This window comes from Xiphophorus couchianus, chromosome 21, assembly GCF_001444195.1.
Source record: "Xiphophorus couchianus chromosome 21, X_couchianus-1.0, whole genome shotgun sequence".
Taxonomy (NCBI): Eukaryota; Metazoa; Chordata; class Actinopteri; order Cyprinodontiformes; family Poeciliidae; genus Xiphophorus; species Xiphophorus couchianus.
Window position 1 is genome coordinate 5,074,494 of NC_040248.1, and position 26,555 is coordinate 5,101,048.

Sequence of the window (26,555 nt, forward strand, 5' to 3'; positions counted from 1 at the left end):
GAGACTGCAGGGCAATAGCAGATCTACTAGAGCAGCTTCAGATGGAAATTGTAAGGTCCCCTTTCGAAGAACCGCTTTTGCTCAAAGTGCTCTCCTGTCCTTGAGAGGATTTGCAGTTTTAACTCACTTCCTGTTGATTTAAAGTCTGTAACCAGTTTTAGTACGTTCAAGAAACAAACAAAACTCTGGTTATGTCAAAAACAGAACTGTACCCATTTTTGATGTTTCACTGTTTGTGGATGTCGTCAACGTTATGCTGTGCTATTTTAAATGATTATCATTTTAACTTTTAGAAGTACTTTTTAAAAGCCCATCTAGGGACAAGTGCTGCGAATTAGCACTATGACGCAAACATGGGACTGCTGTTTTGTTCAGTTTGTCTATGTCGATGTGTGTCTGTCCCTGCCATCCATCCATCCATCCATTTTCTGTTCACCCTTGTCCCTAATGGGGTCGGGAGGGTTGCTGGTGCCCATCTCCAGCTACGTTCCAGGCGGGAGGCGGGGTACACCCTGGACAGGTCGCCAGTCTGTCGCAGGGCAACACAGAGACAGACAGGACAAACAACCATTCACACACACACTCACACCTAGGGAGAATTTAGAGAAACCAATTGACCTGACAGTCATGTTTTTGGACTGTGGGAGGAAGCCGGAGAACCCGGAGAGAACCCACGCATGCACAGGGAGAACATGCAAACTCCATGCAGAAAGACCCCGGGCCGGGAATCGAACCCAGGACCTTCTTGCTGCAAGGCAACAGTGCTACCAACTGCGCCACTGTGCAGCCCCTGTCCCTGCCAAATAAACTAAAAATAAATAAATAAAAAGATCAGATTCAGGTCGAATAAAGGCAAAGAAAAATGGAACTGAGTCACTTCAGGCTCCAATGTGAACGTAACTCAAGAGCTGTTTAATGTAATCAATTTTTCAATATTTTATTTTATTTTTTTAGCAAAGGAGCATTTATTGGGTTTTCATACATTGTTGCTGTGGCCTTGTTCAATAAACATTTGTGATCTAAATCATTTAAAACTTGGTAAAATCTGAGCAAAACAACATTACATATGTCGTTGTAATGTAAACAATTTTATCCTGATACATTTTTCAGCCATATAATCCGGGCCTACAGCAGAATAATGAGAATGTTTCTTTTCTGTTTGGATTATTGGAATGGTGTTTCTATAGCTGTGTTTAACCCTTTCATGCATAGTGGTCACTACAGTGGACAGCTACCTAAAAGCCATTTTCTTGTGCTTCCTGTGGATTTTTATGTTATAAATGCACACAGACCACTGAAGTGGACACTAATGCATCATAAAATACATTATCAACTACTGGCCATCAGCTGCAAATGCAAGAAATTATTTTTGTTACATCCAATGTAACAAAAATGACAAACAAAAAAGCATGAGAACCGACCCGGTCCTCCTCCTACTGTAGACGACTCTTGCAAGTAAAAAAAATATTGTGACATCAGATAACCCCTAAGGAACAACACTACTGATGTATTTTTCAAATAGCAACTTTGTATTTGGACAAAATTACAATTGATCACATAAAAAAAATATATATTTTTTTTTTTTACAAAAAAAATTTCCTACCTTTTTTATGCCTTAAGAAAAATATTTTGAAAAATGGAAAAAAATTCAGACACAAAGGATCATAATTCATGCATGAAAGGGTTAAATACCTGCTAATTTTTGTTTTACCCGTAAAAGAAAACATGGTTTTAAATTACCTTGTATGAATGGTGCTATGTAAATAAACTTGCCCTGCTTGGGAACGTAACTGCAATCACATTATCTCCAGAGTAAACAACTTAAGACTTATGTGTAAACACAATAATACCAGTGTAATTGCTGTGTAAGTGTAAGTGCATAACAGTGTTATTTTGGAGTTTTTCTAATGCAGAAAGCTCCTTGTTGGAGGTAAGATAATGACTATGAACTCTACAAACCCCATATTAAGAATGTGAAACCTCTTAACTATCCCACGAAGAAATTTTCCATACGCCCTGCCAGGTTTTAGCTATTTATAAATGACGCAGATCCATTTTTTGTGTAAACCTGAATGTGTTGTTTACCAAAAGTAAAAAATAGAAGCAATTAGTGATCCAGTCGAGCGCCTAAACAGAAGGGAGTTAATGCTCAGATCGCCTGCAGACAAGATAAAAACTATTAGCACAATGAAATCCTCATAACCGTCTAAGTTTCCTTCTGCAGTGGGAATGTCAGACAGTCGTGTAAACAAGTTGGAGCGTTGAGCCGACAACAAAGCTGATGGAAAGAATGCAGGCTATGCTCAAACATGCAGGCGCTCATATTCAACAGCAGAAGAAGAAAAACAGTTTGTTCCCATGAGCTGACAGCTGTAGACGCCACCTGTCATCTCAGTTCTCAGAAAACAGATTATTAAAATGCTTTAGTTTAGAGCAGAACCAGTTTATGTTCCATTCACTATAAAGTAAGGGTGTTCAAAGAGCGGCCCGTGGGCCGTTTGTGGTCCCTGGGTTGATTTTGAATGGCCGTTGATCACAATTCAAGAAGTTTGGCCCGGCGATGGTTTTTGTAACTTCCTTAGGATGAGTACAACACAAAAGTTTAACTCAATTTTATTTTTATCTCATAATACGTCATGCCACAAACATGAAGCGAGTTTTTACTCAAAATCACACTTTGGCACACCCATCCATGAAATTTGGCTAAAGACAGCAAAAGTTTGTAAAAGAAAACTGCAAACCAAAACCTAAAAACATTTTAAAGGCTCAAAAAATAGAAAATAATAAGCCCAAAAAGTTACGTGACTAAACAAGGGGCGTCAAACGCATTTTTATTTTGGCCAAATCAAAAATCTGATTGTTCTCAAAGTGCCGGTTGAGCCACAATGTATTGATAAAACCCATTAATCTCCTAAAATATCAATAGCTGTTTGTTTCAGCCTTCATTAAGTGTTAAATATTTTATTTGAATATCTTTTCACACTGATCGGTCCATCCAGGATTTTCACAGACTTTGTGGTGCTAATTTAGAAAAATTTGTAAAATATAAGATGTTAAAAGTGACTTTTTATTAATTGCCGTATTGGTCACGAACTATAGCTTATCATCGAGTTAAGGCCGAGGCAGCTTACACCAAATGTTTTTGGCCAATTTGGAAAAAAACTTGCAGTAAAGATAAAAAATATGTTGATTTTGTGTGAGTTTTGCAGATTAGTTGTAAACCTGGATGGACTTATTGATGTTATTTTGAGTCTAGAGGGCCACATGAAAAGCTACGGCGGGCCAGATTTGGCCCCCGGGCCTTCAGTTTGACACATCTGGACTAAATGGCAAAGCAAAGCAAATATTACATTTTATTTATTGTTGTCCAGGTAAAAAAAAGAAATAATTCACCAAGATATTTCAGCGTTTTCTAATTGGAGAAAAAATACAATTTTGGCCCCTGAATCCTTTCAACTTGAGGAATATGCTCAAAGCATCAAAACTTACAAATCAAATTATCTTTGAAAGTGACAAAAACGTTGATAAACAAACCAAGAAAGTCATTATTTTCACAACTTTCACAAGTTTATTGCAGTTGCAAAGCAGATAAATAACAATGTACAACATCAAAAATAAAAAAAGGAGAAAGGACAATTTTAGCTAATAAATTTTAGCTAATTTTACAAACATAAAAGTGATAATAGGCAGTTAAAATCTATCAACATGTTTAATTAAATATGACTTTACGGCTGCAGGTTGACTCACCGTATCTGGATGTAGTTAGTTGTGTTTAACTCTGTGGTTTTACCCAAAGATCAAGTCAAAATCGCCTCAGGATGTTTGTTTTACATGGCAGCAAATTGAGTGATAACAGCCAGAACACTGACTGAAAGATTTACTTCTCTTTCATGATACATGAACGGCTGAAACATAATCAAAGCGTCTTCAGTTAAAGGTGTTTGAAACACGTCAGCAAGCGTATTTCGTTTTCATCATGTGACAAAGACGTGTTGACAGTAAACAGCTTCTTCAAATTAGTGAAGGTGAAAGTCAGAACATTTTGAGTTAATTTTTAAGGAAAGGATTCGTTCTGTGTACAGCAAAACATCTGACTGGATTTCTGGCAAATTACTGGGCTCAAAAAACAAAATCCAAAATTTGGCTGAGTTACATCTGCTGTAGATAAACTGAGACACTAATATGTGGCTGGATGTCAAATTATTCCCCTTAAAGCTGCAGTACAAAATTTTATTTTAGAAAAGGTTTTTAAAATATTTGTTAAAACTGTCAACTTGTCGTAACAGTTTGTTATGAGACAGATGAACTGTGAAAAGATCTGCTACTACTGCCGAAATTCATCGCTCCTGACCAAAAACAACCAATCAGACCCAGGAGGCGGGCCTTAGCGCTGTCAATCAACCACGTGTAGTCCCTACTAAATGTGGCAGAGGAACATCTTAAAGTTCCAGAAAAACTGTTCATCCGCCATCATTGGTGCTTATGCTAACTAGCCTTAGCATTCAGAACAGGCTATGCTAGCTGCAGCGTAGTAGAGAGCAAGGTAAAGATGAGCAGCGCCACATGGAGGGTGATTGACAGCGCTAACACCCACCTCCTAGCTCTGATTGTTTCTAGTTTGCACAGGGAAAAGGCAGGAGAGCTACATTTATTCACAGATTTTGTCTCATTATCAAGATATAATGATAGCTTCAACAAATATGCAAAAAAATATTTTAAAAGTAATCATTTTTACTTTTAAGAAAGTAAAAAAAGTTGCATTTTTTATTTTTATTTTTTAAAAAATTCCAGAGAGTACCAGAACTCTCTGAAGGGGCCAAACCACAGACGTTTAATACTCACCACTCCAGCCTTTCAGAGCTGATATAAACACTAAAAAACTGACTGCATCTTTCCATAAATGTAAAAACTCCTAACCTGTCAAAGCTCTGAAGCACAAACACATTGTGGCAACACAGGAACACACATGGAAATACATACAGTAGTGCCCGCACTAAGGCGCTTTGGTCTGATCAGTCAGGACTCTGCTTGGACTCGGTCTGCCACAGACGACAGCGTGGAAAGGCACAGAGGAGACAGGCAGGAGAAAAACAAACGGCCATGCGGGGCTGGTAATGTGTCGATGTGCGCATCACTTCCTCAGAAGTGAAAGTCGTAGCTAAACGTCCCCTTTGGAGTGTTTGTCAGCCGTCAGCCTCTCTCGCTCTCGGTGCCGCTGAATGGCTCGCCAGATGCGGCACAGCACTCCACCGCTGAGCGGGAAGAAAGCAACAGTTCAAAACAGAAATACAACTAAAACTGTTTTACTTAAGGGCCCTTAAAATACTATTCTCACATTCTGTCAAGCTTCAAACTCAAACTTCTGTGGGTTTTATTGGGATTTTATGTGATAGACCATCATAAAGTTGGAAGTGGAGGGAAAAATGTTAAACTTTTTTCCACCTGTTTTAACCGTACGTGTGTTTCTGTTGAGAATCTGTTTTATTTAGAAAAAACAAAGTATTTCTAAACTGAGAGAACTTAAAAAAACCTTATCTGACCCAATCTCTAAGGTGAATGTTAGGCTTTAAAGGTGACCCGTTATACTGCCTGGAAGAAATTAGGATAGGTGTATAGGTTAAACAAAACATGTTCATTACAGTTATTTTCCACAGTTATTCTTACATAATGAGATTTTAATCTGATCTTTTCAGAATGAGATGTTTTAGGGCACTTTAAATGTAAATAAGCTGCTGAACCGCAGCTCAACATTTACACTCGCATGTGAAAATGTCTGCAAAAAGATGCACAATTATGCAACTGCTTTACATCTTTGAAAAGCCGAAGTGTTGCCTCCTGCACAACCAGCAACAATGTAGCAAGTGTTTTCTGGATGGTAAGTCAACAACGAAACACTTTTCTTTTCCAGCAGCCATTGCACAGCTGTTTTTGTTTTTTTCTTAACATCCTGTATGAATGTTTGCACTATATTTTTTTATATTCATTTAAAAATACTTATTTATTATTATCTATTTAATTGTTTGCACTGCTGTTGAGAGTTGCTATCTTTTTAAATTTTGTTGTGCTTTTTTGCACAATGACAGTAAAAGAATTTTGGAGCTCAGCTTGTGTTGCTAGGTAACAAGGCTGGGCTTCGCCGAGGTTGCTAGGTAACGGTGCGGTGCCTGTAGAAAGTGACTTAACCATCAGGAGGTTTTTGAAATGGCTCTTCTTCTAAACACCAAAAAACTTTAATGCCAAAAACTGCCTGGCCGATTTTTTTTTAAGCGGTTGGTTAAAAACCCAAATGAAAATATAAAAACGTTCTAAATGTGAATTTTGCATAATAAGTAATCTTTAACACAGAAAAAGACACAAGATATTTTTTTTAGTTTTTGCTAAACTGCTGAATGCTAGTTAAGGTATAAAAAAAAAAAAAGATTTGTGAATACCGTAGACGAAGAGAGCGGAGGTCATCTTTGTTGACCTCTCTCAAAATGTCAGACAGTGTGTACTCCTCCATCACAAACTGCAACACAAGTTCACCATCAGACTCTGCAGTAACGGCGCAGGAAAAAGCCCAAATACTCCTGCTGGTCTTCTACCTTGTCGATGGTGTCTGGGTCCGCCCCCTGCTCTTTCAGCCAATCAGTGAGCTGCTTGTCCGGCTCGTGATCCGCTGGGCCATGAAGGATGGAGGGAGGCGAAACGTCTGAGACATGAAGCACAAACAGTAAACAGAAACTTTACTTTCTTCTTAATTTATCTTTAAATCTTTAATTTCTGTTTTTTTTTTTTATTTGTTAAAAGCAGAGGCGTCAAACTCATTTTCATTTTGGGCCATATCAGAAACCTCAATGCTCTTAAAGGGCCAGTTGTGCCAGAATATATTGATAAAACCAATTAAACTGTTAAAATATCAATAGTTAGCTCCTCTTAGCAATTAGCACTTGGGAATTTTTACGATATTTGCGCTAATATATAGCGCAAATACAGCGACTTTATCGCTCGCTGTATAAATTACAGACTATACCATCAGAAGGCCGAGGCAGAAGTCACATAAACTCAATGTTTTTGACCAATTTTGAGAAAATTTGCAGTAAAATACAGAAGTTTAGTTTTTTTGTGTGAATATTGCAAATTTGTGGAAAAACTGGAAGGACTTATTGATGTAATGGAGTCTAGAGGGCCACATAAAAATCTCACATATACAGTATCTCTTAAATTGTGCAACTTGGATCAAATCCCTGCAGCGTGTCCTGATAGTTAGTTGGAGTTTTGCCTGTTTCCTCCTGACAGAACTGGTGGAACAGAAACAGGTTTACAAGCTCGACTTGCTCACACACCCTTTCAGCTCGGCCCACGTTTCCTGCAGGACTGAGCTCGACGGCCTAACCATAAACCATTTTGTAACTAATTTCTTGTCGCTCAGGGGCATTGTCTTTTTGAAAGATCAATTTGTTCCCAAACTTTAAATCAATTGGTGTTACTTAATCGTTTTAATATATTTCTGTTCTCCAAATCCTCCTGCAGGGCCCACACAACACAGTGTTAACATTTTGAATGTAACAACAAGTTCAGTCATGAGATAGTTATGTTTTTTTTAAACAAGAAATGTTTAGAAAAAAAAATTAGAAAGATCATTTAATCCATTCCGCAAAGCTTCTTCTGATTGGTTAATTGGTCCCAGCATTTCTTCTCCAGGAAGTGCATTCTGAAGTGAATACAGAGACTAAGGGCGTTTTAGCTCGTTTGCTTAGAAAATTCGGTTCGTTTGTAGAGGTGTGAATGTGGAATCGAACTCTGATGCAGACCAAAAGAGTGAACTCTGGTCCATCTCGGTCCCAGTTCGGTTGTTGTGAACTCTGGTGTGGTTTGAATGCATATGTGAACGCCAAGTGGACCAGAAACTGCTCCAAAAGCAGGAAGTGCAAGGTTTCCCACAGTGTATTATAAGCCTGGCGGGCCACCAGACTTTACTTGTGCCACCACCAGGCTTAGCCTTATTTATTTGTTTTAGTTTTTTTAATCATTGCCTTTTTTAGGACTTTATAGTTGGTGTTTAGGTATTAATCTTCCAGTCTTCCAATAATGCGTAACTATCAAGTGATATTGTCAAATTTCCTGTCAACTTTACACATTTTTTAACTCAAAAACATGGATGAATGACTGTCCTAGCGCCCCGATCACCCTGCTTAGCAAGTTTTCTGGGGGAAACCCTGAAGTGGACTGAAGCGCAGGGCATTCTGGGTACATACAACCAAAATAAACGTGCATATCTATTTCTAGCTGGAGAAATGGCTCATGGTCTTTTACCAAAAACAAAAGAGAACCGCTACAATCTGACGCTATGCCATTTTTGTTTACATTTTGCGACGAAGGAAGTTGTGCTCAGTCTCTTCTTTGGAGGTTTTTCTGTTTCTTCCTTCAGTGGTTCTTGTTGCAGCGCCCCCACCAGGCGAAGACGGGAATAGCTTTTTCATATGGTTTAGTTCTTTTGACAGAATGCAGTCTGTAAGCTGAAAATGTAATAAATGTTGCAATTTTGGTCCCAAATCAAACCAAGGACTATCAAGTGGGGAAACCCTCTAAAACCCAAAAAACCCAACCATGTCAGAATTACTAATAAACCTTTAGATGTTCTGTTGTCTCAATATCTTTGTTTGCATAAAATGCTATGATAAGTTATGCTATTCTAAACGTGTCTACGTTTCTATAAAGGTGTACAAGATTTGATTTTTGGCAGGTACAAAGAGGATAATTTGGTTAGGAATTTATTGTACTTTTATATCACCACAAGGATGTGTTCAGGCGAACGGAAAGCAGCCGTTAACTCGTCATGTGCAAACACAGGATGTAAAAACAATAAATATGAAGGAAAGACCTATCCGTGCCACTAAACGTGAGTCAGTGTTTTCACCTGGAGGTCTGTGCCTGACTCGGATCAGCTCCAAGTCATGAGTCCTCTGCTGGAGCGTGGCCTTCAGGACATGCTGGTACTCCCTCTCCTTCTGCAGCAGCTCCTCCAGCAACCTGCAGCCACACCGAGCCCACACGTCACCAGAACACCACGCGTGTAACCAGAGAGAGGCAGAGGACCCAAACATTTTACTCAAGTTAGAGTAGAAAGAGTAGCACTACTTTAACATATTTTTACTCAAGTAAAAAGTACTGAGTAACTGATCAAATTATCATTTAATATTTAAAAATTACATCATCATATTGACCAAAATATAAAGTTAAGTGGAGATTTTGGTATTTTAACAACTAAAATGACAATAAATCATACAAGTAACAAAAGAAAAACAAAATCTGGCAAAAGAAAACTTTTCCAAATATATTGTTTTCAATAAAAAAACTTAAGAAACTTTAACAAAAACTGCAGATGTGTGTCTGTGGCTGGTGAATTTTTGGTTAAAACATGTTTGTTTTTCCTTCAGTAGGTAGAAAATCCAGAAATTTTACTCAAGTAGGAGAAGAGATATTTGTCTTCCTCTTTATGGAGGAAGACAAAGTTGTGCCAAGAGCTCCAACGATAATTTGAAGGAGACGATGATAAAAATGCAAAGTATTCCACTTTGGGTCGCCTCCACTAAACCGAATAATAGGTGAAAAATCAGAAGTTGCCTTTGTTTTATTTATTTTCCACAAACTTTGTTCACATATCATGATGTATTAGCGATTTTGTTTTATTTCCCAGGGAATACGGGACGGAACGAACTTCTAAGTTTGCTTTTACTGAAACAAAAGACGGCTTGTGTGAAACAACTTGTCAGTACAGGTTTGTAGCATCAGGAAACATTGTTACATTAAACACACCATTACATTTATCATCTTCCTTCATAAAATATTTCCTTCAAAACCAAAATAAGCCCGCTTCCTGAAAGAAAGAAAAAAAAAACAAACATCTAAAATCAACACCAGGTGCATTTTTATTTCATCCATGCCATGGAGTAAATTTTGAAACCAAAAACTGACACAAACATCTGAGTGAAAAAAGCAGAACTGCGTGTTTTACGTCAAATACATCAATATTTGCAATCCTCTGTATCCAAAAAAGACACAACCTACGAACTGTTTTATTAAAAATGAATCACTTCTCACAGGTTAACCACACAATGTTTTATATTTCAGCTAAGTTTTAATTTGCCTTAAAATGTTTCCAACATGAAAACATTGCTATGAACTGTCATCCAGCAAATACAAACCATATAATTAACTCCTAACTGCTAAGATGTGGCTGTTTGGTGTTTTGCAGTCTGCGGCTGCAGTAGCAAGACAAATATTGCACAACCAAGTGAGCCTTTTCTTTCCATTCAGGCATTTATTTAAAATTTAGTTTGAATTGTTTGAATCTGAATGAAGGACATGGAAGTTTCATGCTTCAAAGAGTTAATTTTGAGACTTTGAGACGATTGTGATGGAAATTTTTGTTAGAAAAATTATCCTCCTGTTCATTTACAAACCTATCAATTTTACATCTACATCATGAATGGGTTAGGAAGGCCAGCTTGGTAACTCACACTTAATATTAAATATTAAATGACTTTAGATAACAAAAAAAAGTTTTATTTCTTGTTAATTCCCTAATCAGGCTACAAAAGTATTTATTCTGAAGGGAAAAAATCCAAGGTATTGAATATTTTAGGCTTTAGTAATCATGAATTTCAAACAAATACAATATAAAAAGTCTACAGAAAAGCAGTACAAATTTAAGGCATAACTAAAATTAATTTGATACATTGAAAATACATTTAAACTTTGGAAGACCCCAACAAACGGTTCAGTGTATCTTTCATCTTCGACTGTTTCTAAATGTCCCGAAGGGAAAAGTTTCTGTTTCTCTCCATCAGCTTCATGCCAGTCAGTACAGGACAAAGATTTTTAGTTTTTCTTTCCACCTTATGCTGCTGAAGTGTTAATTATATCTTCTGCACATCCTGATGAAATCAAAACTGTCCTGTTTCATTACAAACAAAGTTGTCATAATGTTAAAAGATACAATCTTTGTTGCAAATGAGGATATGAGTTGTTTTTGCCCTTATTCCAAATACCAAGACACATTGTTGTTACACTCAATTTCAGGGTTTTAATGTCTCAAGACGTAATTGAAAACATTTCTAAAAAGTTTATCCCATTCTCTAACATACCTAAACACTCATGAATCTTGTTTGAGAAACTGGAAAAGACCAATATTTGTGTATGTCCTGGTGCATGAAATGATGCAGTAGAAGGAGGAGGATGTGTTTTAACCAAAAATTTACTAGACACAGACGCATATCTGCACTGTAAATCATGCAAATGGAAATTATTTATCAAGCGATTAATCGATTTATCGCTTATTGTGACAGGCCTACACAAACACTGAATTTACAGTAAACAATTTAGCAAGTTTAATAACTTTTGTTTGTAAAATTTGGGGAGAAAAATGTGAAAAACATGCAATTTATCACTGCAAAGTCAAATCAAATGACGCTCTTGGGAGCCCCCTCGTTGTGTCGGGTCGGTAAACAGCTGCTTAGCTTGCGCATGCCTTGGGCCGGCTCTGTGCGTCACACTGCATCTCATGACTGCATCATTCGTACATTCATGAGATGCTTTTGGGTGTGTTTGTTACCTAAGCTTGACATTCACATTCTGTGTTAGATAAGAATTTTTCTCATATTTCTGATTTGAGATTATCTGTAGAAGTTTCCGTTAAAAGTTTCGACAGACGTTTTGCCATTTCCACCTCATTGCGAAACCTGAAGCTCGTGCTTTCTGTGCGTACCTGTTGGTCTCCTGCTTGAGCCGCCCCAGCTGGGCGCCGAGAGGAACATGCGAGCGCTGATGCTCCTCGGTGTGGCTGGAGTTCACCGTACTGGTGCTGCTGAGGACGGGGTCGGGCGTGGTTCCCGGCTCGTCCGAGGTTGGAGCCAAAACGGGACTGAACACGGCTTCCTCTTCATCCACCTCGTCGTCCTTCTCTGCCCCCTCACACTCCGAGGCTGGTCCAAAGTGGGTCTGCAGCTCTGGAGGCCAAAATCAGCCATTTGGAGTCAAATGTTATGCCATAAAACCGACGTATTTATCCACATTTTACTGGCAACATCAATCAATCCTAGAAGAATTCACAACTTGTTTGGTAGGCTGAGTAAATGTTTCAGAGTGTTTCACATTTGTTTATTTTAAAATGACTAAGTTAATGAGAACTTCATGGTGAATTTGACGTTATCCCTCATTGCTCTATTAATCCCCAAAGAACGACAGGAATGAAAATAAGAGCAAGGTACTTTAATCTGCAAAGACAAAGGAAAAAAATGATCTTAACAGATAAGAGCTGCCCAGTTTCAGAGTTTAAATTTAAAAAGATACAACCCAACCCCACAGACATTGCGTCTGAACCCAATGTAAACTTGATATACTATTTAAATATTGTCTTTGCACTGACTTAGTGATGTAACCTCCCTGGTTTTTAACTTTTGTTTAACATTTTAGACTTAGACTTAGACTGACTTTATTGTCATTTTGCATGCACAGGGTGTATACAGAACGAAATTTCGTTGCATACGGCTCAGGACAATGTTTTGAGCTTTCAATGTTGTGAGGTTACTCCAGAATAAAATAAAATACAGTATAAAATATGAATATAAATCTAAATATAAAATATAAAGTGCAGGACTGACAGTAAAATAGAAGTTATTTAGCTCTGTACATGTGCAAGGTATAAAGTGGAGACCAGATTTTAAGTGCAGTCCAGTTAAGAGTTCAGCAGTCTGATGGCAAGTGGGAAAAAGCTGTTTCGGAACCTGGTGGACCTGCACCGGACGCTGCGGAACCTCTTTCCAGAGGGCAGCAGGGAGAACAGTCCATGGTGGGGGTGTGAGGGGTCACTGATGATGTTTCGGCCTCGGGACACGCAGCGCTGGGATGAAATGTCCTGAATGGAGGGAAGGGGGGCCCCGATGATCCTCTCCGCTGTCCGCACCACTCTCCTCACGTTCTTCCAGTCGGAGGCGCTGCAGCCTCCACACCACACAGAGAGGCAGCTGGTCAGAATGCTCTCTATGGTGCTTCTGTAGAACGTCCTGAGGATGGGCGGGGGCAGGTGTGCCCTTCTCATCCTCCGCAGGAAATACAAACGTTTCTGTGCCCTCTTGGCCAGAGACGTGGTGTTCACAGTCCAGGTGAGGTCGTTAGTGATGTGCACCCCCAGGAATTTGGTGCTGCTGACCACCTCCACAGCCGAGCTGTTGATGAGCAGTGGAGCGTGGCTGGGCCGGTTCTTCCTGAAGTCGACGATCATCTCCTTCGTCTTGTCAACGTTCAGGATCAGGCTGTTGTCTCTGCACCAGTCCACCAGCTGCTCCACCTCCTCTCTGTAGTCCAGGTCGTTGTCGTCTCTGATGAGGCCCACCACCGTTGTGTCGTCCGCGAACTTCACGATGTGGTTGGTGGCGAACCTGGGGACGCAGTCGTGTGTCATCAGAGTGAACAGCAGAGGGCTCAGGACGCAGCCCTGAGGGGAGCCTGTGCTGAGGGTGATGACATCGGAGGTGTGTTGTCCGATCCGGACTGACTGAGGTCTGTCGGTGAGGAAGTCTAGCAGCCAGTTGCGCAGGGGGGTGCTGAAGCCCAGGTGTCCCAGTTTTCCTGCCAGATGCTGTGGGATGATTGTGTTGAACGCTGAGCTGAAGTCCAGGAACAACATCCGCACATGAGTGTTCTTCTCCTCCAGGTGAGCCAGGCTCAGGTGTAGGGTGGAGGAGATGGCGTCCTCAGTGGAGCGGTTTCGGCGGTAGGCAAACTGGAACGGGTCGAATGTGGAGGGGAGTCTGGAGACGATGTGTTCTTTTACCAGCCTTTCAAAGCACTTCATCATGATGGGAGTCAGTGCCACAGGCCGGTAATCGTTGAGAGAGGTGACTTGAGGTTTCTTTGGCACTGGAATGATGGAGGCAGTTTTGAGACAGGCTGGCACTGTGGCTTGGTCCAGTGAGGTGTTAAAAATGTCTGTTAGGACACCAGCCAGCTGACCTGCGCATTCCCTGAACACCCGCCCAGGTATGTTGTCGGGGCCTGGGGCCTTCCGTGGGTTGACTCTTTTCAGGGTCTTCAACACATCGGCTGTGTCCAGGCAGAGTGCCTCCTCTTCCTGGTGGGGAACAGTTTTCTTTGCCGGAGTACTGTTCAGTGCCTCGAACCTCCCAAAGAAGTTATTGAGTCCATTTAGAAAGTCAGCATCAACTTCACCCACTGGGGGGGAGGATGGATTGTAATCTGTGATCGCCTTTATGCCTTGCCACATACTCCTGGTGTTGCTGGTGTCGTGGAAGAACTCCTGTATTTTCTGACTGTGGGTTCGCTTTGCTAACCTGATAGCACGGTTCAAGTTGGCTCTCGCTGTCCTCAGTGCCTCCTTGTCGCCAGACTTGAAGGCTGAGTTCCGTGCTTTTAGCATTTCCCGTACCTCCTTAGTCATCCAGGGTTGTTGGTTGGCCCGGGTGATAATGTTCTTAGTGATGCTGACGTCCTCTGTGCACTTGTTGATGTAGGCTGACACAGTCATGGCGTACTCATCGATGTTGATCTGGTCGTTGTAAGTGGCTGCTGCCTTGAACATCTCCCAGTCAGAGCACTCAAAACAGTCCTGAAGTGCCTCCATGGCCCCCTCAGTCCACACTCTCACCTGCCTCACTGTAGGTTTTGTTCTGATCAGCAGGGGCTTGTATGCAGGAATTAGCATAACAGATAAGTGGTCTGAAGAGCCAAGGTGGGGGCCGTGGGCTGCTCTGAATGCTTCTTTGATGTTGGTGTAGGCCAAGTCTAGAGTATTCACTCCCCTGGTTGGAAAATCCACATATTGGTTGAAGTGAGGGAGAACAGTCTTCATGTTGGCCTGGTTAAAATCCCCAGCAATGATGAAAACGCCCTCTGTGTGTGAGGATTGCAAATCACTGATGGTCCGGTAGAGAACACTCATAGCCTCTTTAGTGTTAGCACTGGGGGGCACATATACGGCAGTGATGCTAACAACAGTAAACTCCCTGGGCAGGTAGAGTGGTCTGCAGTTAACAGTCAGAAGCTCGATGTCCGGGGAGCAGTAACTGGCAACAGTCATTGCATTTTTACACCAGTTGTTGTTGATGTAATTACACAGCCCCCCTCCTCGGGTTTTACCGCTGAGAGCGCTGCTTCTGTCTGCGCGGAATGTAGCGAGCCCCTCCAGGCTAACAACGTTGTCCGGTATGGACGAGTTGAGCCATGTCTCCGTCAGAATGAGAGCGCAGCAGTTCCTCAGCTCTCTCTTTGAAGACAGTTCTAGTTGCAGATGGTCTATTTTGTTGTCCAGAGAGCGGACGTTGGAGAGGAAGATGGACGGAAGCGGCGATCTGTGGGGGTTAGCATTTAGCTTAGCTGTTAGTCCACTTCGACAGCCCCGCTTCCGCTGCCGGTCGCACCGCCTTCGCTTTCTCCTCCTCCGGCTAGTGCTGCTAGGCGAGTCCGCTGCGCTGCGGGCCGCTGGGTCTTGCTTCCGTAGCACTCCGAGATCACGTAAACACTCCAGAGTAGTCGTATTTAAGAGTCCGAAATCACTTGATGATCGTAATTCCAGCAGACGCTGGCGATCATATGCTAACTTACTGAGTGGATGCAAAGTTTGTAGCGTTTTAGGCGGCGTATTTTGCTCAAATACTGGCAAGTTGTCGAGAGCCCATGCAGCCGCAGCCATTTTGGGCGCCGCCATCTTGTATGGCTAACATTAGCTTCATGTTGTTGCTTTTTGTAACTGCCTGTTGAGTCAAGTGCAAAACTTTGGGATGTGTGATTGAGAGGAGCGAAGACAAGTGTGCATTAGTTTTCTTTCCTTCCTTGCTTTCTTTCTATACAACCTCAGTCAACATCAAGTTTTAATCTAAGAGATTTTGGATGATAAAAAAAAATATTTTTTTCAACAGACAATTTCTGAACTGCATTGTCGGGTTTGGCTATTAGCTTGAGTGACTGTTAGCTTGAAATGCTCCTAAAGTTGGATATCAGCCACATTTGCTGCTAGCATTAGTAGCTGCTAGCTTGCTATACTGCTAAAGTTGGATATTAGCCAGGTTAGCCGTTAGCCTGAGTAGCTGTCAGCTTAAGATCCAGTTAACATTATTGTAAATAACTTACATTTTACAATGATTAACTGGAAAACAATTTTCTCTCTCATTGACTCTCATTCTGGATCACTGATTCTCATATTGGGGGTGAAGCTTCCTCCTGGGAAATATGAATTGTTGCATAAATCTATACGGCCAATGTGCAAAACATTCATTGCATGTAAAGTTCATGTCTGATGATGCATACCAATAAACTTAATCAGCCAAATATGACATGCTAACAATAATTTCAGTCATTTTCATTGCTAATGAAGCACTTAAAAAGTCAACTGTAAGTTGTAAAACTTTTTTGAGATCATAATTTTGGTCTTTTAAACCACTGCTGATGGGTCCCTTGGGATGTTTTGCTACTACAAGCAACAGCAGGTGTAGTTCTGGCCCCGTACTTTTCCAGTTTAAATGTTCTAACCCTACTGTTAGCTTGATGGGCAATGACAATTTCCCTCATTACTCTCCAAACACACTGCAGGTAAAATACTCACATTTCACTTTTACCGACAAGAATATAACATGATTTAGTGCAATACTGGGGAGGAAATATCTAGATTTCATCATTAAAAAGCCGCAGGAGTTTTAAATTCTCCCACCTGGAATGAGGATGGTGATGGCGGCCTGTACGGCTCTGCGGATGATGTTATCCATGGCAAACATCCAGTGAGGTTTAATGTGATGATTTCGCAGAACCTTGTTCACCTGGGAGAATCAGACACTTTCAAAATACTGCAAAATATAAACATGTCACATGTCTGCAATCTTGAATAAACCAAGAAATTCCAGATTTAGCAAGTCTTAGCAAACATTGCATCTAGCTATCACACCCATCCCTCTTATTGCCCCTCACATGTTTTTAAAAATGCAATATTAAGTGTTTTTTTCTATAATCTCAGGATGATTCATGCTAATCCCAGAGATTGCGCTGGTTCTGACCGAGTCCTGAAAGCCAAAAAGCACCAGCTGGATCTGGTTGATGGAGTTAGAGTCAAAGTCCAGATCCAGTTTGAGTTTGGAGATGGTGGCCGCCATGACGCGTCTTTCCGGAGAGTGAATAAAGTCCCGCAGGATGCAGATGATCTGCTTGATGTGCTCCATAGAGAGCAGCAGCTCCTCGCTGCCCTGGAATCACAAGTTTGCATCAACAAACGAAATGCAGTAAAATACATTACTTACTGACTAACAAACATCACTGTAAAGCCTGAATTTCATGCACTTAAACGGGTTGGATGGCAGTACTCTTAAAAAAAAGAACTGTGGCACCCCCTAGTGGTTATTTAAGAAAGCACCATCTTTTTTCCTCCCATGTTACTAAATATAAAACATGTTTTGTTTGTCAGAAAATTCTTTCTGTTGGTCAACACAGAGGTGGAATTTTTCTCAGAATTCTGACCTTTTTTTTCTAACATTTTGAAATTTTTTCTCCAGAATTCTGATTTTTGTTTTTCTTTGAATTTTCACTTTCTTAACCAGAATTGATCCTCCCCCCAGAATTCAAACTATTGATCTTAGAAGTTGGAATAATTCTAGTAAATTCTGAGGAAAAAAAGTCAAAATTTGGAGGGAAAAAAATGTCTGAATTTTGAGAAAAAAAATTTCCTTGTTGTGGCACTAATACTCTTCTTTTGGAAACTGCTGTCATTTGTTTGATAAAATATTATTTAAGCATACAACTGTTATTTTCCAGGTTCCTCTGGGCCACATAAAGCTTTACGGTGGTCAGTATTTGGCCCGCGGGCCTTGCGTTGGCTTCATGTTTCATCCCCACACTGACCTGGATGTGGTTCTCCTTCAGGTTGGAAATGACCTTCTCCTGGTCGTCATTCAGGACCTTGTAGAGGATAGCTCGCCTCTCGCTGTCCTTCTTCAGGAGGAAGAGGCCGCTGTCCCTGTCCTCCGGTGAGGGCGGGACGCTGCGGTCCTCTGAGACTGAACTCTCGTCTGGGACACTGCAAGACAAGATGATTTACAACAGCCTCGGTTTCAGTTTACTTGCAGATGCAATCCTCTCCTGGCTACTGTGTGTGCCCAGGGAAGTGCAGGGAAGCATGAGTCAGCGCGGCTGGACGCAACCCCACGGCGCTGTGGACGACACACGATATGTGTGTACACAGCCGCCAGCTGAGGATCACAAAATAATCAAGCTTCGTTATACTGACGTTGTAAAAGGCAGCAGAGCACAAAGACTCCACCTGGCCTCCAAACATGAGCACAATTATTTACTGAATGGAGGAGCTGGAGGATTCCTGTGAGGATCAGGCTTTAATTCTTTATTTTTATAATTTTAAGAAAGGTCCAGACATTGGTAGTTCTGTTGGAATATGAATTTGTAATAGCTAATCAGCTGAATGATGATGCAACAATTATTTTGACTTTCTTTTTCATTTTACTCAAATTTTAAACCTTTTTTTCCCCCCCGTTCACGTACCGTTTTGACTCCAACTGTGTTTCTTTAAGTAAACGCAAAATATATACTGTGATGGCTGTCATTGTCAGGCCCAAAAAATAACAAAAAGCAGCCAAAGACTACAGATAATAATAATAATAATAATAATAAATTAAACTTCCGAAAGTTTGAACAACTTTTGATCACTTTTACAGTTTACATAAAGGTCTACCTCAGGTATTCTGGTATCTAATGCATCTTTGTGATGTAACCTGAGTCTGTCCTCACCTTAGGTAGTTGGAGCTGGAGGTTTTGAGGTTTTCAGAGCCAGAGGTTCTCTTCCTCTGGAAGAAAACGTCATGTTTGGAGTCGCAGTCTGGACTCACTGAGCCGTGTTCGCTGCTGCTGCTGCCGGCAGCTTCGCCCTGCTGCTGCACTGGAATGGAAACGCTGTGGATGTAGTCTGAAAACACAAACATGCAGGAGAGACATGTTAGCATAAAAAATAAAGGTATAGAAATGTAGCAAATGTTTCTGACGCAACTGAACTGCCCAACATTAATGTGGTTGAGGTTGCAGCTGATCGCAGTGTGTTTATCTGTCTCCCACCTGATGGCTTGAAGGCAATTTTGCTTTTTTTGCCCTTCGTGGTTTGCCTGAGGAAAATGTCCCTGAGCAGATCTGCAGCGATGGGTCTCTTATTAGGATCAGGCTCGAAGCAGCGCAGGATGAAGGACTTTGCTTCTAGAGATAGAGATTCAGGAATCTCTGGGTGGATTTTAAACATTCCCACCTGCAACAGAAAGTTTGTTTTTAAACATTTTCATTAACAGGAAGTGGAAGCATCTCAAAGACGGTGACTCCACACAGCTACCTTAAACATGGCTGCCTGTGGCTCTCCGAGCTCGTGAAACGGAGGTTTCCCAGTGGCCATTTCTATGATGGTGCATCCCAGAGACCAGATGTCAGCCGGGGCGCCGTAGCCTCGAGGGCCCTTATCAATGATCTCTGGAGCCATGTACTGCAGAGTACCTACAACAAACCAAACTCATTTATAAAAAAACGGCTATTTCCGTATTGTAGGAGATTGATGTTATTAGGACGGTTTAGGTTTAATTCTGGTCTAAATCTGAATATCTTTGTTTGTGGTTAATGCAGTTGGTGAACAAACAAACACCAGATGAGATAATTAGCATAAAAAGACGGCCATTTTTCCTCCTTGATTCTTCCCTGCATCCCAAAGTTCAGAGCACGTTTACAGGAACAGCCATAAAAAAGAGCCGCGGGAGACAAGCAGCAGAAACAGATAAGCAGACCAACAGACCTGCTAATGAAAGGTAAACACCCTTCTGCCTCTGCTTGATTAGCTAATCTAATTACACACCTCTGTGGCTGCAGGAGGAGGCCAGATGGCCAATGAATGTGTATGTCCACACACGCTCGCATGCTTGAGTGTTTCCATAGAGGCTGATAGAGGCTCTTGACATTTGGAGGGTCATTTGATATTTACTCTCATAGCATGAGACAGCAGCATTTCAATGACTCAATTTATTTATTGCAGACTGAATTGCTGTCTGTGTAGCTCAACGTATAAGTTTTTGAGTCAATTTGTTGGTTTAAATTAAGAATGTAAGATATTTTCACATATTTGTTTTAACATTAAAGTAAAATTGGTTGTAGTTCTGTTATTTTTATGCTTTCTTTGTTAAAGAAAACATCTTGTATCTAAATATTTTTGTAACACTGCAAAAACACAAAATTTTACCAAGTATTTTTATCTAATTTCTAGCACAAATATCTTAGTACACTTGAATAAGACAAAACTAACTTACAAGTAACTTTTCACGAGAGAATTTGAATGAATAATTCCTTAATATTGAATTAAAAAGTATTAGTTCCCCTACCAGATAAAAATTTGTTATAAATTAAATAATCTGCCAGTGAAACCAGTAATTTTTAAAACAATATTGAGAATTTTTACTTAAATCAGAATCCTATATTATAGTGTATTAAGATATTTGCACTATAAACTAGACCAAAAATGAAGATTTTGTGTTTTTGCAGTGCAGTTTAAATTTTCCCAGGATCTTTTTACCAGCATTGACTCAATTTATTATGTTTATAATAATAAACATTATAAACATCTTTTATAAATATAAAAAACCAGATTAGATGTAGGTTTAGGTTTTATTATTTACATATGTTAAGTCTTTATTACAGATGCTATATTTCATGTTTAAAAGTGGTGTCAGTGATGTTAGCTGTAGGAGGTTTATTATCTTAAAAATAAGATCAACAATATTTCACCTAAAATAAATTAACTTATAATACAAACTCTTGTGTTTACTGGTTTCTAGTTTTCTATCCTCTGTCTTATTTCTGTTGTAACAGGAGGAGTTGCAGGTTACCTGTAAACGTTTCTGTGCAGGGATTTACTCCAGCCAGGCGTTTCGAGGTTCCAAAGTCAGAGATCTTCAAGACGCCGCTGTAGGTATTTACCAACACATTGTCTCCCTGTAGAAGATAAAATATAGGTTACTTACCATTTTTACTTACCTTAAAATAAATATTTTACTTACCTTAAAATAAATCAGGGAACTCTTTAATTAATTGTTCTCAAAACTTTAATATCAAATTTAAACCAGAATGACTTTAGTTATTAAATATGTAGGGTGATTCCCACATCCCTCAGACAGATAGAAGTATTTAACAAGAGCTTCTTAAAAATTTGGCGAACCTAAATCAGAAGCTACGTTTCCATTCACCATATAATTCTGCAATTTGACATTTTGAAAAAAATGTGCTTAATGGAAATATAACAATTAAAAAAGCTGATTTCTTCTTATTACACACAAACAAACTTATTCATGTGTGATTTTAATTGTGTTTCTCTAATGGAAACACTGCAATTATGAAATTGTGGGTTTTTTTACATTAGTGGAATACAGACAAGGTTTTGCTTAAATTTGTACTGGAAACACAGCTGGATCATTAACCTGCCACTGTATAAAATCAGTTTGTTTTTCCCTTTCTCTCTGCTGATGAGCTGAAGCTAACCCATATTTATCACCGTTTTGTATTTGACTACTGGTACCTTTATATCTCTGTGGACAATCTGGTTCTCATGCAGGTACCGCAGCCCCTCCAGGATCTGTCTGGTGTAGAAAATGATCGTCGCTTCTTTCAAAGGTCCCCATTTTGACCTCAGCAAAGCAGACAAGCTTCCTGGAAAATAAAAACAAGTAATGTCCAACAAACTGAAAGCTTAAAGGGTTCGCCTTGTTTCATAAGAATCGATCTAACAGTGTTTGTCCTTCAAGGTGAGGCAACAGATTCTCTACGGCGCAGATTTGTACCTCCAGGCACCTGTTCCATGAAGATCTTGATGTATCTGTTCTCAGAAACCGAGCCCAAATACTGAACGATGTTCCTGTGCTTCAGGTACTTGTGAAGGGCAATTTCTTCATGAAGTGGCTGCGAGTATCTGAATCACAGAAAGGGAAGAAGAGAAAAAGACAAAATGCATTTTGATTTTTAATTTAATATTAAAATTTATATCCATCCATCCATTTTCTAAACCCTTGTCCCTAGTGGGGCGCTAAATGTAGCAAGAAAGTCGCTGAGTTGGCAACAGTGGGGCAACTATTGTTGACTGCAAACATTCTGATGAGGGATGTGGTTGGTCATTAGACCTTTGCAGAGGCAGATAAAATCGTCAGATAAGATCAGCTTCACATGTAAATATCAGTCGACCTCCAAAAATTAAGGAAGTCGGCGCCAGTAAATCAGTGCATTCCTAATATTTTGCATTTATTACTACGAAAGAAGATTAGAGCCACTGCAAAAAAGAAAAGAAAATCTGGCTTTAATCTCAGAATACTGACTTTAATCTGCTGAGATTAAAACAGCTTTTTATTATGAAGCACAAATATGAAAATTTGGGGCAATATCGATATCAGATTTTAATACTACTGTTATGGCCGATAACCGATATTTACCAACATTATATAAAGTTTTGGAAAAAATTAAGAGACCATTTAAAATGATCAGTTTCTCTGATTATACTCTTCATAGGTTTATGTTTGAGTAAAATGAACATTGTTCTTTTATTCTATGAATACTGACATGTCTCTGAAATTACAATTGCAGAAAATGAGAAATGGTCAAAATAATGAAAAATAATAAAAAGAAGCAAGTTCATATTTATTTAGAAACAACAATACTAATGTTTTAATTCAGGAAGAGTTCAGAAATCAATATTTGGTGGAATAACCAGGATGTTTCAATAGAGTTCGGTGCAGTGAGCTGTATATATACATTTATCTATCTTTTAGACACATTGGGAAAGAAAACAACCAGAAACAAAATACAATAACATGAAAACAAATTTTGTTTAATATTGGCCGATACCGATGTTAGTGCATCACTACTTTTTATGTCAGATTTATTTTGCATTTTTAGCTTTATTGATAATAGTTACATTTGAAAGATTCAGTTTTTAAAAATTGGGCCGGTATCCTACCTGCTGTCTCTTTCAGGGATCTCTTTAATAGCGATCCGGACCTGGTTGCTCAGGTCCCTCCCAGCATACACCACTCCATAAGTGCCCCGGCCCAGCACCACCCTGTCTCCGTTCTCGTCCGTGTCATATTCATACTGAAACACAGACATAAACACAAGCAGCTTGCACCAGCAGAACATTGTTTTATAACAGTTATGAAGCCACAGACTGACCTCCAGCGTGTCTCCATCCCCCTCTCCTTCCAGCTCCACAGCGTTTCCTGTACCATCAGAGATCATCTCTTTCACCAGGGAGCAGAACCTGATCCACCCCCACATGAACCCACATTAAAACTGTTATTTTGGGATTTTACACTCTAGTTTAAAATGAAAATACTGTGCAGAACACTGAAGTCATCTCTCATTCCTTTATTTTCATGCTTTCAGGTTGCCAGGTTTTCATGTAAGTCTTTATATATTTCGACTGTAAGGGCTTCAGAAGTTTGTCACTTTTATAACAATATTCATATTTCTTTTGCTGTATAAATAAGAAAAAAAGAGCTAAATAAATAAACTGAGGCTTAAAGACATATGGGGTAAAATATTGGCATCCATCAGGGTTTTTTTTAGTTTTCTCCTGGATTTTTCAAGTTTCTTTTGGGTTTCTGCAGGTTTCTCAAACTTAAATTTAAGACTTTTAAGACCAGTATAAAATGAATTTACGACCTGCATCACAACAGAAAATCGCAAATAAATAAATCGAAGTGAGCCAATGGCGAGGATGAACATCATCTGGCCAACTGCTGATAAACTTGCACTTACTCATGATGGACATAAAAAAAGCTAGCTAGTTTCACCTTTTCTAGCTAGCTAGTTAGCTAGCAGAGAGCGAGCAGTAGTTGCAACTTCATATAGTCACAGAAGACAGTACCATAAAGCCTTGCAAAGAATAAAAATAAAACTACATAGAATATGAAATGAAATAGCACTAGCGAGCTTTATCCTTACTAGATAGCTCATTAGGTAGCAGCGAGCTAGCGGTAGCCACAATTGTCTTGAGTCACAAAAGACAGTAGAATAAGGAAAAAATAAAAACTACATAAAATGTTAGATTAAATTGTATTATCACAACTATATTTAAAACCTGGGATTAATGTATTTAAGGCCAACTTGTTGTTTTTCCAATTAATTTAAGACATTTTAAGGCCTTAAGTTTTACATACATGAATTTAAGATTTTTTTTTTAAAGATTTGCAGACACATTGTTCTTAGAGAAATTACTTTAACCGCTCTGGAGTGTTTTTGGGGCCTCAAACCTGAATTGACAAAAGATCTGAAATAAAATTTGTGCAGTGCGAAAACTGTTTTTTTTAAACTATTGTACAAGATTACAAAAAGTCTGGCTAAGATTTTAGGTAGTGGTTTAAAAGGTTTGCAAAGCTTGCATATGCTCTGTAAGCAGAAACACCTACACAGACACATCTAGAGGTGTGTGTCCTCACCGACCGCACTGCTCCTCGGTGGAGAAATAGATCTGGAAGTCGTCAGAGTTGTCATGGACGTAAAGGAAGCAGCAGCGCTCGTCAAATTTGCTAATACTGCAAACGGAGCGAACAGAAAATGTAATTTCAGTTGGAAAATACAAGAAAAACAAGGATAATGTGGGGAAAAAACAGATGGGGGAGGGTATTAAATTCTTAATTCATGTCAGATCAGATTTTTGTAAAACGTGCAAAGAATTCACCTGGTTAAGTTACCATTAACAATCATGAGTCACATTTTCTCTGTTACTTCACTCCGAGTTCATCTATAGGTGTGTTAGCAGCATCTCAGGTTGCACTGCTTATGTAGCTGTTGTTTTAAAAATGCAGGAGGGGATTGTAAGGTGGTTAGGTCACATGGCAGGATGCCCAAACTTGTAATTAAACCTGCACTTCCAGGTGGCAAAATCAGCATTCAGTTCACACACGTTGAAAATTATTCACATGTTTCCAGGATGCATGTGTCGAAACTAAGAGGCTGCTTTTCTCTTGTAAAGGGAATCTATAATAATAAATGTTATTTTTGGAGTTTCACTGTAAAATTAAAACAACCACACTCATCACGTTCATGAATTAACTCGACCTGAGCTGTTTGTACGTACCTAATGCCTTTAATGGACGTTGCAGTGAAGTTCCACTCATGGATTCCCTTCTGTGGAGTTTAAAACACATAATTTATAATTCATGCTGAAATCCAAAATAATTGAAACTGAAATAAACACATACTGAAACCAAAGTGTATGATAATGTAGCAAAAAACAAAAAATTTTACCAAGTGATCAAAACACTTATGTAAAAAAATATGTATAATTCTTACGCTTTCAACAGGAGAGACATGCCAGATGGAAACATGCTTCTCTTCAGCTTCATTGTTTATGGACACATAGGAAGGCTGGTAAACTTTAGTTGGCTCCAAAATCAAAACCTACAAAATAACAAAACACACAAAAATATTAGGATTTATTATGCTATTTTATATCACACGCTGAGAAAATTTTTACATTAAATTACAATAAAGTCAAAATACTATGAGACTAAAGGCATATTTTTATGACTATTCTTGTAAAATTATAACTTTATTCTCAAAATTAGTCTGACTATATACAATACAAATGTATTGTAATATTGCAAGTATAAAATGGAATGAGAATAAAGTTTAAAAATGTGAGAATAAAGACAAACTAATCAGAGAATAAAGTCAATATTAAAAAAATGAACTTGTACAAGAATAAAGTCATAATATTACAATATTGTGACTTTATTCTCTTCTAATATTGACTTTATTCTAGCAACATTATGATTTTATTCTTCTAATATTAAGACTTTATTCTTGTACAAGTTTCTTCTCATAATTTTATTTTAAAATTTTTTCTCAGTATTGCAATAATACTTCATCGTAATTTTAAACATCTGTTGCTACACAGTTAGGTCGAGTAGGGATTACAATAATAATAATCAATTTTATTTATATATTTAGACCTTAAAATCTAAAACTTAAATATCAAAACGTGTGTATTTTAAGTTTATGTATTAGTTGTTTGTACAGGAAACCGCAGTCTCTTGGTGGTTCCCTGAGTTGCCTCCACGATGATGTCCATCCAGAAGTCAAGTCTTTCTCTTTGGGGCGAATGCTCCACTGCCTGCTTTTTAAACCTCTGGATCAGCTGCAGGTTCTGCACCACTGACCGCAAATACCTGAAAGGAAACAATTAAACAAATCAAAAATTAATGAGGCCAGTGAGCATCAGTAATCTCCTCTGAATGCATGCCATTATCCTCAAAATGTTGGTTATAGAATATCTAATGGCGAGTTGCAGTAAAAGTAAAATGCAGCGTATATTGGGAATGATTTTCTTGAGTTGGACTATTCTGTTATTTCTAGATAACCAAGTGGGTTTTAGCTCAGCCTCAGGAGAAACCAACTGATTTTGTAGTTTTGGCAAAACCAAACTACTGTTACTGCAAAAAAATGCATAAATATTGTTTGGTCTTCCATTAACACAAGCGCCTTTAAGTCAT

The 26,555-nt window shown here is 39.2% G+C and overlaps 1 protein-coding gene across 2 annotated transcripts in view; it reads right to left on the minus strand.

The window, feature by feature from the left end:
* Positions 1–3,545: 3,545 nt before the first annotated feature.
* map3k15 (mitogen-activated protein kinase kinase kinase 15) overlaps positions 3,546–26,555 on the minus strand; it is a 36,470-nt gene continuing 13,460 nt past the window's right edge. For both annotated transcript variants that reach the window (XM_028004927.1, XM_028004926.1), the window contains 20 exons: positions 26,081–26,231; positions 25,354–25,461; positions 25,139–25,188; positions 24,498–24,593; positions 23,230–23,317; positions 23,018–23,151; positions 21,852–21,979; positions 21,590–21,720; positions 20,904–21,009; positions 19,370–19,527; positions 19,105–19,288; positions 18,784–18,958; positions 17,884–18,058; positions 17,046–17,231; positions 16,706–16,811; positions 11,750–11,990; positions 8,900–9,012; positions 6,585–6,691; positions 6,432–6,508; positions 3,546–5,252 (listed from right to left, as the gene is read on the minus strand). In XM_028004927.1, coding sequence (XP_027860728.1) covers positions 5,159–5,252; positions 6,432–6,508; positions 6,585–6,691; positions 8,900–9,012; positions 11,750–11,990; positions 16,706–16,811; positions 17,046–17,231; positions 17,884–18,058; positions 18,784–18,958; positions 19,105–19,288; positions 19,370–19,527; positions 20,904–21,009; positions 21,590–21,720; positions 21,852–21,979; positions 23,018–23,151; positions 23,230–23,317; positions 24,498–24,593; positions 25,139–25,188; positions 25,354–25,461; positions 26,081–26,231 — 2,608 coding nt within the window. In that variant the 3' untranslated portion in view covers positions 3,546–5,158. The remainder of the gene's footprint in view (positions 5,253–6,431; positions 6,509–6,584; positions 6,692–8,899; positions 9,013–11,749; positions 11,991–16,705; positions 16,812–17,045; positions 17,232–17,883; positions 18,059–18,783; positions 18,959–19,104; positions 19,289–19,369; positions 19,528–20,903; positions 21,010–21,589; positions 21,721–21,851; positions 21,980–23,017; positions 23,152–23,229; positions 23,318–24,497; positions 24,594–25,138; positions 25,189–25,353; positions 25,462–26,080; positions 26,232–26,555) is intronic.